This window comes from Augochlora pura, chromosome 6 (assembly GCF_028453695.1).
Source record: "Augochlora pura isolate Apur16 chromosome 6, APUR_v2.2.1, whole genome shotgun sequence".
NCBI classification, from domain to species: Eukaryota; Metazoa; Arthropoda; class Insecta; order Hymenoptera; family Halictidae; genus Augochlora; species Augochlora pura.
Window position 1 is genome coordinate 11,166,535 of NC_135777.1, and position 11,057 is coordinate 11,177,591.

The 11,057-nt window shown below is 32.4% G+C and overlaps 4 protein-coding genes across 4 annotated transcripts; 1 reads left to right on the top strand and 3 right to left on the bottom strand.

Annotated features, from left to right (window-relative positions):
- Positions 1 to 327: 327 nt before the first annotated feature.
- LOC144471702 (rab-like protein 3) lies at positions 328 to 1,932 on the bottom strand. Its single transcript, XM_078184011.1, has 5 exons — positions 1,796 to 1,932; positions 1,300 to 1,509; positions 1,071 to 1,219; positions 887 to 1,000; positions 328 to 821 (listed from the first exon to the last, which is right to left on the bottom strand). Exons 1-5 carry the CDS (start codon positions 1,839 to 1,841, stop codon positions 642 to 644), a joined length of 699 nt encoding a protein of 232 aa, XP_078040137.1. The 5' UTR covers positions 1,842 to 1,932; the 3' UTR covers positions 328 to 641.
- Positions 1,933 to 2,023: 91 nt separating this feature from the next.
- Positions 2,024 to 4,160, top strand: Tfiiealpha (transcription factor IIEalpha). Its single transcript, XM_078184007.1, has 8 exons — positions 2,024 to 2,155; positions 2,270 to 2,436; positions 2,520 to 2,686; positions 2,756 to 2,884; positions 2,976 to 3,202; positions 3,284 to 3,488; positions 3,563 to 3,791; positions 3,868 to 4,160. Exons 2-8 carry the CDS (start codon positions 2,310 to 2,312, stop codon positions 4,041 to 4,043), a joined length of 1,260 nt encoding a protein of 419 aa, XP_078040133.1. The 5' UTR covers positions 2,024 to 2,155; positions 2,270 to 2,309; the 3' UTR covers positions 4,044 to 4,160.
- Positions 4,161 to 4,249: 89 nt separating this feature from the next.
- Positions 4,250 to 6,605, bottom strand: Arr2 (arrestin 2). The gene is made up of 7 exons (XM_078184008.1): positions 6,474 to 6,605; positions 6,263 to 6,384; positions 5,893 to 6,192; positions 5,583 to 5,810; positions 5,324 to 5,512; positions 5,073 to 5,241; positions 4,250 to 4,994 (listed from the first exon to the last, which is right to left on the bottom strand). The coding sequence occupies exons 1-7, from the start codon at positions 6,538 to 6,540 to the stop codon at positions 4,849 to 4,851; spliced, it is 1,221 nt and encodes a 406-aa protein (XP_078040134.1). The 5' UTR covers positions 6,541 to 6,605; the 3' UTR covers positions 4,250 to 4,848.
- A 381-nt stretch (positions 6,606 to 6,986) lies between these two features.
- On the bottom strand, positions 6,987 to 10,983 carry Akirin (akirin). Its single transcript, XM_078184012.1, has 5 exons — positions 10,443 to 10,983; positions 9,326 to 9,525; positions 9,070 to 9,232; positions 8,927 to 8,983; positions 6,987 to 8,853 (listed from the first exon to the last, which is right to left on the bottom strand). The coding sequence occupies exons 1-4, from the start codon at positions 10,618 to 10,620 to the stop codon at positions 8,973 to 8,975; spliced, it is 552 nt and encodes a 183-aa protein (XP_078040138.1). The 5' UTR covers positions 10,621 to 10,983; the 3' UTR covers positions 6,987 to 8,853; positions 8,927 to 8,972.
- Positions 10,984 to 11,057: the final 74 nt, after the last annotated feature.

An 11,057-nucleotide genomic window follows, 5' to 3' on the forward strand; every position in this document is an offset into this window, starting at 1 on the left:
AATATTTAAGAGACATGTATAAATATATATAAAGTGTAGAAAATTTCATCTCATCATTTATATTATTAGATTATAGTTCATTTGTTTAAAAGATTTCGACATCAACAGATAAATATTTCAAACGCAGGAATAAGCAGTTTTTGAAATTTTTAACTATGGCGCGCTTTGGTATGACGTAATAAAAAAAGATTGTTGGAGAACCATCTTTCTTATGCTATGCACTTGAGGGCACAATCTGCTTCGAGAAATATAAAGAGTTGTTAAAGCAGGGATTTTTTTTTATTTTCTAAATCGTAACATCATTTATTAAGCCACCTTAAATCGATATATGGAACAATAATCTTAAATATTATTGTTTTTGGTCAATATTAAATTTTTTATATGTACGGATGATCAATCGAGAAAAGATTAATAGAGCCATCTACGGCAACACGCTCAAGTTACTAGTCAAATAATACTTGATTTTTATTTCTAGATGGTGCTCACATATTCTTTTATATTAACCACAATGCATACAGTAGTTTTCTATTTTATCATTTCTTTATTAAATTTTTCAAATATGCAATTGTTATGACTTCATCATTTATAAAAGGTGAATGCACCGATTAATATTGCAGAAAATTAAATAATTTTACAAGTATTTAATCGTTGTGATAAACTTTGGTACTATATTGAGGAGTATATAATGGTAATCTTCTTTTGTCAGAACTGATTCCTTCTTTCGATGAATAATAACGTCTTTCAACAACTTTGTCGAAAAATCGACTTAATTTTACAGATGAACTAGAACCAGCAGCTAACGATCTTACTTGACGACAATCCTATGGAGTAAGATAGCATTATTAGCATTTAGCCAACTTATTAAGTAAAAGTATAATTGATGTACCAAAAATATTTCATCTGCACCACATTCTTCTGCAATAGTTGAGGAACGTCTATGAACACTTGATCTTACTTCTGCAACCAAATCCAGTTTGGTACCGATAACCAGAATTGGTATCTGCAAAAATATATATTGTATTTAACGTTAATACATTATATTTAATATTAAATTAAAATATTTATATTGCCTGAGTAGATCCCACAAATTTTTCAGGATCAAAGTCATCGAATGGTTTTGATTTCATATAATTGCTGTCTTTACTTAAAACTTCTTCAAGCCACTTTTGGAGATTCTGTTGTGACTTCCTGTTAGTTAAATCATGGACCAATATTATACCTGCATTATTGGTAATAATATTTAATTAGTAAATCTCTGAACTACATTTATAATGAACTTCAATCATTTTGAATTATTACCATTTGTGGGATTATAAAAAACAGATCTTGTATTTTTATGATTTTGACTGCCTCCAATGTCCCATAATTCTACAAAATATCTCCTCTGATTGGGAGTTCCCTCCTTATATTCATGTAATTTAACTTCTACTGAACAACCTATTGTCCATGAAGGATTACAAATAGGCTGTTGCTGACATATTAAGTGTGTGAGTGACGTCTTCCCAACTCCTGATATAAAAATATGGAACAGATGCCTTACTTAAAAGTTTGTAAATAAATATAATAATCTTACTAGTACCTATAAACTTCAGTAGAAAACTGAGCATATGACAAAAAAAGTAGAGGATAGTATCTGAGTTAATGTAACAAAAAAAATTGAATAGAAAATTGTTTTAAAGTAAAGTTGTAATGTTATTGTAAGAATTATAATATTATTATTGTAATTGTTACAGTATCAATGTCAGTTTTAATAAATATATAAAGAACAATAGAATTGTTTCGAATATATTCTTACCAGAATCACCAACAACAATAATTTTAACTTTATCTATCGCTGCCATTAATAATCTTCATGAAATTGCACTTGAAGATGTATTTGTTCTACCGTTTTACTATTTGACAGGTAATCATCTGAGAATTTTGTATCGTGAGTACATAACCTTACAAATAATAGCAGTTATAAACAAGCGTCAGTCCGAACAGTATTTTATCGTTCTGACACGATTGATAAAATTATGAATTCCGCGCCTTTATTTTTTAGTGTTTTTGTGAGGATTAATATTTAGTATCATGATGTATATCTTAATATATGTGCTTTTATTAATACTTGTTTAAAATATTTTCTGATAAAGATATTATTTATAAGATCTTGAAGGTTAGTATTCCAAATTATAGATTATATTATTCGTAATTCTATAATGCGAAGTCTGTTTCAAGTAATTATTATTAAGTAATATTAATGTGTTTAAATTCTGTATACAATTTTTAGCAATTCCAATAATATTTCATTGCATGTAACAACAAGTAAAATGAGTGGCGAAGAACGACTTGTTACAGAAGTTCCAAGCAGTTTGAAACAATTAGCACGTTTGGTAGTACGTGGATTTTATACAATAGAGGATGCATTAATTGTTGATATGTTAGTTAGAAATCCATGTAAGTATATAATTCAATTTAATGTACTAAATGTATAATATAATACTATTATATTATATTTGGATTACGCTTAATACAAACAGGCATGAAAGAAGATGACATTTGTGAACTTTTAAAATTTGAACGTAAAATGTTAAGAGCTAGAATATCTACATTACGAAATGATAAATTCATACAAGTGAGATTAAAAATGGAAACAGGTTCAGATGGGAAAGCACAGAAAGTCAACTATTATTTTATAAATTATAAAGTAAGTTTTAAACAAGATATATTATCATTTCTATTTATTTAATAATAATATATATATATATCTGTTTAGACTTTTGTAAATGTGGTTAAATATAAGTTAGACTTAATGAGGAAGAGAATGGAAACAGAGGAAAGAGATGCTACAAGCAGGGCAAGTTTTAAATGTACAAGTTGTTTAAAAACATTTACCGACCTTGAGGTAAATACATTATGCTTGATTCCTACCATTGTTTATCATATGCATAGAAGGAAAGTGAACAGGAAATATTTATTATTGTAATATAATGTAGGCAGATCAATTGTTTGATATGACCAGTGGTGAATTTAGATGCACCTATTGTCGCGAAGTAGTGGAGGAAGATCAATCTGCACTTCCAAAAAAAGATTCAAGGCTTTTGTTAGCCAAGTTTAATGAACAGTTAGAGCCACTTTATATTTTACTACGAGAAGTGGAAGGTATCAAATTAGCTCCTGAAATATTAGAACCAGAACCAGTTGACATAAACACCATTAAAGGGTATATATATATATATTTTTAATTAATCTGTAGAATACTATTTGTAGAATATTGTATTAAAACATTCAGAATTTTTTTTAGTATCGACACAAGAAAACCAAGTAGTCTAAGAGCACCTGGTGAACAATGGTCTGGTGAAGCTACAAGGTCGTCAGGTTTTATGGTGGAAGATACTAGAGTAGATGTTACAATCGGCGATGAATCCGCTGATGATAACGCGGCAAATAGAAGGAAGGAAAGACCAATTTGGATGATGGAAAGTACAGTTATCAATTCTGATTCACAGGTATACTTCATATTAGTCATTTTTATAGACTTTGTCTTGTATTAAAATTTATTATTAATAATATTTATCTTTAGCCGGATGGAGTTAACACACAAGAGAATATATTAGATAAAGCTGCAGCCACTGCCACCAACACAACGATAACAAATAATAAGCAGGGTGAAGATATTATGTCTGTGTTGTTGGCTCATGAGAAAAAGGGAGGAACGAATGCCGCAGCTGCTATAAAATCTGTACTACCTCAAGAATCTAGTGATAGCAGTGATAACGAAGAAGTTGCTGAAATGCAAACGATTGACACAGGTATGTAAACATATTTGAAATATGTTTGCAGGTTGATGTTCATTAAGGAAATGTACACACTGTAATTATTGTTCAGGAGAAGTGGAAACAATGGATTCAGAAGACGATGATCTTGTACCAACAGTAACAGTTGCAGGAAAAACTGTTGCAATCGCAGATGTGAACGATACATTGATTGCAGAAATGACTCCAGTAGAAAAGGAAGCGTACATTCAAGCATATCAAGAATATTATTCTCATATGTATGACTAGACAGAATACAGTCAGCATTGTTAGATACTTAACGATGCTATACAAGACTGAATGGTTACTAAGATCCTTGTAATATTTTGTATAGTCATCAAATATATAATTTTCTGGGATTGGTAACAGTTGATATTTTTTTAACTTCTTGGATAATCGGAATTGGCTGCCACTAACAATAAGTTTGTAAGTAAAAGAAATGAAATTCAAACATCCACATTTTGCAGTATTTATATTTTTCTTCTAACATATAGATTATAACTCAATAATGTCATCAATTTGTAATAAATTAACATTTACAGACACGTTATAATCACAATTAATCAAAATTAATAGCATACATGTCACTTCTGGTAAGGCGGGAAAGTTTAAACTTAGCCGAATATAAAGTATTTATTAAGCTTACTTTGAATTATTTTTTTTGTTTGTCTTTATGAGAATTTCTAGCCGACCACCACCATCGGATAGAAATTTTAAGACGGTACATATTTTTTGTATCGTACTTTTCGCTTTTTTTTGTACTTTTTTGTCACATTTTTTTCTCACATTAACATTTATTTACTTCCGCATGACGCCGTACACATGTTATCGATACAATAATCATTTTACCTTCTGTACCTTTTTGTTCTTTCTTTAATACGTCGGTGTTATTTACATCAAAAGTATCTTAGAGACGTCGTGTTCTATTTATATACATTACAGTGTACTTTCTACTGTTTAATACAATTCTATTTTATCCTGAATTAAATGTACTACAATCTATTCTCGAATCTAAGATTCTTTTGACGTAAATAATTGCCTTATCGAAGATGATTTATTCTGGTTCATTCAGACGCAGGCGAGCAAAGTCTTCGAACACGATATTATCGTCGTCGTCGTTAGAGTAACAAGAATTCTCGAAGCGTATTCTATCCACGCTCTTGTTCTTCTTCAATATAGCCTTTTCTTTTTCTGCAGCTCCTGAAGTAGGAAAATATATCACATGTTTAGAATATAAGCTACAATTCATTTTAGTAATAATATTATCAGTTTCTTTACCTGGAGCTGGATGCATTAATTTGAGTGGTACATCTGTAACCAGTTCACCACCCAAGGTACCGCAATTTAACTTCACCCTCACAGAGTAAGAGATAACAATACCCATAGACTCATTTGGAGCTTTACCATCGGCAACCAGAGTAGAAGATGCAAGATTCACATCATCATCCTGAATGAAACGTAAATGAAATATAGTAAAACCACTACAAAGAATTACAAATATCTTATCAACAATATGTCTTTGTTTTTACTTTTAGATGTCCGTCGAGAGCAATGCCGCGTCGATCTTTGTTGCTGCTGGCTAATGGTACAAGATAAAATTGCTTTGTGAAGGCTGCACCGGGTGTAATGGGGCACCCTTCGCGTGTTTCCAAGCTCGCTATGTGCCGGGAGAATTGGGTATTGACCATCGTGACCTCACAATGCTGAACTATAAACAACTGGAAAATACCAATTATTAGTTCGTGATAAAGAATACAGTGTGAATTATACCACTTATAGATTACATACCTTGATATTTTTCACTGCTTTCCGAGAATTATTGGTAACTATAACGTTCGCTGCTACTTTTTCACCATGGTAGTAAATTTCCCTGTCTAGCGTGACTTCAAGACTTAATTTGCCCTGAGAGAAAGTGAATCCTTTAGAAACCAGAGAGCTGGGTATTTTACGTCCTCTTGTCGGTGGAGCATACTGCAATTTCTTTATTGCCAGTGCTACAGATGATCGTTTATGCCCCTATGCAAGTAATTTCAATTCAGTATCGTGTATGTTTTATGATACAAATAAATGGAAAGTAAAATTTTAATAAATGCATTACCCTATCTTCTTCGTGTTCGCCAACGTATATCCTGATAGTATATTCTACTCCCAATGGTTTTCCCTGATCGTCATCACCAGGCTGTAGTGTGACAGAGCTGGGGGAGTTAGGTGGAAATTGGAACAAGAAAGGATATGCATTTTCTCCGAGCCTCTTCAGGAGACGTTCTTGTACAGGTGTTATATCCTGTTTTTCCTTCTTAATTGGCACTATTTGCTCGCGACATAAGACGAGTTCCTTGCTGAATTTGACACCCATAACTTCATCTTCTTCGCGGCCATAGCGGAAAGTTGTTGTCACCTAAGTAATGTATTTTTAAAATAGGTAATTTTGAGTATTAACTTTCATACAAGGACGATTTTATATTTACCTGCCCATAAACCTTTCGTCCCTGAAGGTAGTCGGTTTCAACGACGATGATGCCATCGATGGGATCTACACTGTCCAGATGATCAATGAAGTCTCTTTTGCCAAGGTAAACCGTAACTTTTCCTACGATTAATATAAATTATGTTTAGCATTAAGTATGCTCTATATTTTTCAATATTACAATCTTTTCATCACTGTATTCTATTGCTTACCATTTGGAGTAGTCTTCTTAAATACCTTGATGGCTACAACGTAAGCCAAAAACAGGAGGGGAAACATTTGGCACAATTTTTTTAATCAAATGAAATAACACAAGTTTGTTTCCCGCCCAGAAGTGACAGTCTCCTAACATGAACAGCGGACTTCATATAGTCTCCAAAGGGCTTCTTGAAGCCATACTACTAATAACATTATTTTATTACCAGAGTTAGATAATAAGATTAGAATACAGATCTAAGTGGTTTGTTACGTGCATCTAAGAGCTGATTCAGTAGCTCGTGCAACGTTCAACCAGGAAGGTGACAAAATTTAAGAGTTGTGCAAAATTTTGTTTGTCTCTTGCTTTAGTGCACACAAACCATTATTTTGTGAATATTCATAAAAACTAAAGTACTTGGATCTTGGAATATTGAAACCATTGCAATTCATAACTCTGACAAATTACTTCATTTACTTATATGTGTATCTATAAGCGTTGAGATATCAAAATAAAGAAGTACACATGATCAGTCTTAGACTTATATTTATTTCGATAATAAGTGCTTACATAATATAATATGGAGGTATTTTAATTGAAATCAAAATCCCCTGAATGACTGAGGAATCACTTCGGTGTATTTTTCACAAATTTTTCTTAATGGTAAACAATATCTATTGTTTCTCATGTAGGTATTACTTATCGTTAATAACTAAAGCCACTTGTATTTCTTTCTTCTTTCACATTCAATAGTCAATAAACACTTGGTATATTATTTACACACTATTGTGCAAACACTATTTAGTAATGTGTTCCCAAAATCGTTCTGGTAACTGAAAGACACCATTTTTTTGTGAATGAACAAGGCAATTGTTAATGCCCTTCTTCAAAATTTGTTTTTATAATTGGAGAAACAATCGATTTTTGAATATACGTCTCTTAAATAGTAATAAAACGAATTTGCAATAGCAGACATCATTCTCGGATTAATGTTTCTTGATGTTTATGCTTTTTTCGATATGAATAATTCCATGCCACAATAAAAAATACATGCAATCAAGAAAACCTAATTCGTATTAAATACAGCCTATTTGGTTTCTTTGTAATAAAAAGAAAAAGACCAAAATTAAACGCAAGAAAACGAGGTACAATATAAAAACGAATGACTATAAACTAAACAATTTTAAGGTAATAACAGTAAGTAATATATACTAGAATTATCGCGATAAATATGTCTAATAATAGGCACAGTTAAAGTGTAGGTATATATATTCATTATTTACTGCTTTATTATGCTACAGAAAGTCGTTGCTACCAGGGAACAGAAATATTTGCAAAATTTTATGAAATCTTTATTTCAAATACTCATTTTTGACAATAGGTTCGTACAATGTTATAAACCATACGTTCCTTTCTTTCTTTCACAAATATTCGTATTTGAATTGTAAATAACAAAATTGTACTAAGAGAAATTTTTAGAACATATAAAAATTTAAATGTTACTTTGTATGGCAAACAAACGACGCAGGTGAAACTGTTCTTTAAATTTTACATCTCGCTCGTTCAATCATCAGAGTATATTTAGGGGAATGTTGTTCACAATAGTAGTTTGTACATACAATCGTACACGCTAACGAAAAAAAAAAAATTTCATAATTGTCAAAATAAAATTATCTAAATACATGGAAGTGCTTATGTTATTTTTTACTTTACTTCCCAAAACAAAGTATAATTAAAAAGTCATGGAAACAACTTCCCCCTGTTATATAGTTTCATAAGTTTTTCTTTCGGTAAACAGTGCTTGCTCTCAAATACTTGCATGTACATTTTCACATTTTTGCGTTACTAGAGTATTTGTTACTGCGTATAGTTGAGCGGTGATCGACAATTTATATCGTGAAAAAAAGGAATAATCCATCGTTACTGATCGATAGCTGTAAGAATGTCCGTTGTAATTTCTAAGGAATAAACATTTATCTAATTTCAAACAGTTACGTGTGATGTTATAGAACCCTGGGCAAGTCAAAGACGTTTCTTGACTCCTGATCTTCAAGCATAGTTACACACTGTGTGCAACTTCTATATGTATTAACATTTGTACATAACTTGAATCTCGGTACAGTTCCCTGATACCAGCGCATTTCTAATATCAGCCAGTACAAATATTGTTAGTTCATGTAAATTCAATAGTATACACTGTAGATTTTCGTAGTATGATTGCTGTTGTTGCAAACCTACTAAACTTACATTACTAATTTTTTTTTTCATTTTTACCAGACAGATTTTTTTAGATGTAAATTACAATATGAATTTTCATAAAGACATTTTCTTGAACGAGGTGATGCTGCTTACCTCATTTGAAACTTCAAGCAAAATTTGTCTCACACAGTAGAAATCTGCAATAACACATAAAATAATTAAATTATAAATATATTTTACTTTGTTACAGTTTGTATATATATAGCTTACCTAATATTCTTCACAGAAACATGTTCTTATAAATAAGAATCTTGTTTTAGGATAGATCTAAAACAAAAAAATTATTAAAATGAAACAAATTTAGGACACAATAAATACTCTTCAGAAATATTTCCGTATAATAATTCACTTACAACTTGGCGCTGCTGCAGATTCAAATCTCTTTTGTATCTGATCATAGGTGAATTTGACAAAAGCATCGTATTGCTCAGACAGCTTCATATTTAAAATCTGATCATATTCTTCTCGAATCTGTGTTTCTTGTTCCTTAAGCATTCTCTCGCAGATCAAGCCAACCTTGAAAATAATTGATTATTCATACAAATTTCCTACTAACACTATTAATCATATGTAATTGTTTGTCTGAAATTATTAATATATTGTATGTACCTGTCTGAAAGTGAATAAGGGCTTTTCCTTTCCACTAGGACTATAACTATATGAATTTGAACCACAGACAGATGGGCTTGAAGGACTAGCAGGACCTTCCATGTCCGAAGAATCACCATTATTAGTTTGTGGACTAAAATGTAATTGTTTGCGTCGATGCAGTCTTCGAATTTCTTCTCTTATATTAGCAGCCATTTTTTCTATATATAAAGAAAACTACTGTGTTGATATATTATATTTCCTTAGTCATTCCACTTAACCTAGTTTATATGAATCATTACCTAACATAGCTTCTACAATTAATCAAATGTATATGTATTTTCAGAATATAAATTTAAAGAATCAAAAACTAAGATGTAATATAGTTTACATCTTCATAATGATAACTTTAAGGTCACAATAAATATGAAACAATGAACACCAAATCAACTGAATTATTGGAAATTGAATCTAATTTTCAAATAATATCGGAATGATACACGAACGCAGTGTCCCGATATTATATTCGGAAAGCGAGCATTATTTTGGAAAATATCATTTTAAAATACGGGATAAAATTTTCTCATAAGAAGGTTTTTTTTCAAGAAAATATAGATTTAAAAGTAGATGTGAAGTAAGCGTGCTATTAAATAGGTATCTCCTTGTCATGATTTACTGTATCTAGTGGTGTGTGCATGACCAATCATTAAACTCGAATTTCTCGAAAACGAAGCGTCATCTGAAAATTTTATCCCATATTTTTAGCTTCATGTTTCAGATAAGATAATCTTTTTGGTTGTGCTATAAGAATTGGAATAATACTGTTTATAAAAATGAAAAAGAAAAGAAGTTTGATTCCCCAATGTCCGTTACTACATTACCATATGATTTACGCGTCCCCTCCCCTCCCATGGCAAAACGCCCTACCCCACCGCACCCCCCTTTACAAACGTCGTGAATTCAAGTTTTAAATCGCTGGAATGGCCTCCTAACTACCCCTTCTCTACCGTCACATTGTACATAACGAGGAAATAGAGAGAAACGAAGGGGAGGGAGTCAAGGAAAGAAAGAGAAGAAGGAAGAAGAAAAAGAAAAAGAAAAAGAAAAAGAAAAATGGCCGTGCTGTATAGTTAATTACCAGGCGTCAGTTTGTGGGCTACTTCGCCGAAAGGCGAAGGGTTCTGTGGTCTGGAATTGGCTTGTGCTGATGTACCGGGCGAAACACACATCGGCACGCATCTTCGTCGTTTACTGGGACGACCATGACTATGCACTGGGTCGAACTCCAAAGATCTCTTTAAAGTGGCGCAGGCCATTTCTGCTGTTCACCGTCCTAGCTCACGACTGACACCCACAGATTATTATGGGCTTAGCCCGCGAGTAACGAATGATTATGCCGAAAAATACAGCAAAACCACCGTGTACGCGCACCGCCTGAACGGTTTCTTTGAGTGCACTCCGACTGTTCTAGCTTCCTTTCAGCCGATCTCCTCGGATTCCGTTGTACGCGAACAAGGCTGCACCAAAACAAACACTGCGGTAAAACAATATGGCTGGCAACCACGGTTCGTCAGCTAGGAACGACCACGGAACGAATGTCTCGAGCCCTCAGAACACCATCTTTTCACTAGCCCACCGCTTCTGCATTCCGAAATGTATACGTCGTAGACTCAACCGAACACTGGCTTCTTGCCTCTGATTGGTCGAGACGTTGCACGATGGCGTCCCTGTGCATTTCCTTTCTATAAACTTG

Excerpts from the sequence above, each read along its gene's own strand:
- LOC144471702 (XM_078184011.1), bottom strand. The coding sequence starts at position 1,841 with ATGGCAGCGATAGATAAAGTTAAAATTATTGTTGTTGGTGATTCTG. Across the intron at positions 1,220-1,299 it reads TTTTTATAATCCCACAAATG|GTATAATATTGGTCCATGAT; the intron begins GTAATAATTCAA and ends CCAATAATGCAG. Across the intron at positions 822-886 it reads GTGCAGATGAAATATTTTTG|GATTGTCGTCAAGTAAGATC; the intron begins GTACATCAATTA and ends CTTACTCCATAG.
- Tfiiealpha (XM_078184007.1), top strand. The coding sequence starts at position 2,310 with ATGAGTGGCGAAGAACGACTTGTTACAGAAGTTCCAAGCAGTTTGAAA. Across the intron at positions 2,885-2,975 it reads AAACATTTACCGACCTTGAG|GCAGATCAATTGTTTGATAT; the intron begins GTAAATACATTA and ends AATATAATGTAG. Across the intron at positions 3,792-3,867 it reads AATGCAAACGATTGACACAG|GAGAAGTGGAAACAATGGAT; the intron begins GTATGTAAACAT and ends ATTATTGTTCAG.
- Arr2 (XM_078184008.1), bottom strand. The coding sequence starts at position 6,540 with ATGTTTCCCCTCCTGTTTTTGGCTTACGTTGTAGCCATCAAGGTATTT. Across the intron at positions 6,193-6,262 it reads GACGAAAGGTTTATGGGCAG|GTGACAACAACTTTCCGCTA; the intron begins GTAAATATAAAA and ends TACATTACTTAG. Across the intron at positions 5,242-5,323 it reads CTCTCGACGGACATCTAAAA|GATGATGATGTGAATCTTGC; the intron begins GTAAAAACAAAG and ends CGTTTCATTCAG.
- Akirin (XM_078184012.1), bottom strand. The coding sequence starts at position 10,620 with ATGGCCTGCGCCACTTTAAAGAGATCTTTGGAGTTCGACCCAGTGCAT. Across the intron at positions 9,526-10,442 it reads AGCCCACAAACTGACGCCTG|AAAAAATGGCTGCTAATATA; the intron begins GTAATTAACTAT and ends CTTTATATATAG. Across the intron at positions 9,233-9,325 it reads CCTTATTCACTTTCAGACAG|GTTGGCTTGATCTGCGAGAG; the intron begins GTACATACAATA and ends ATTATTTTCAAG.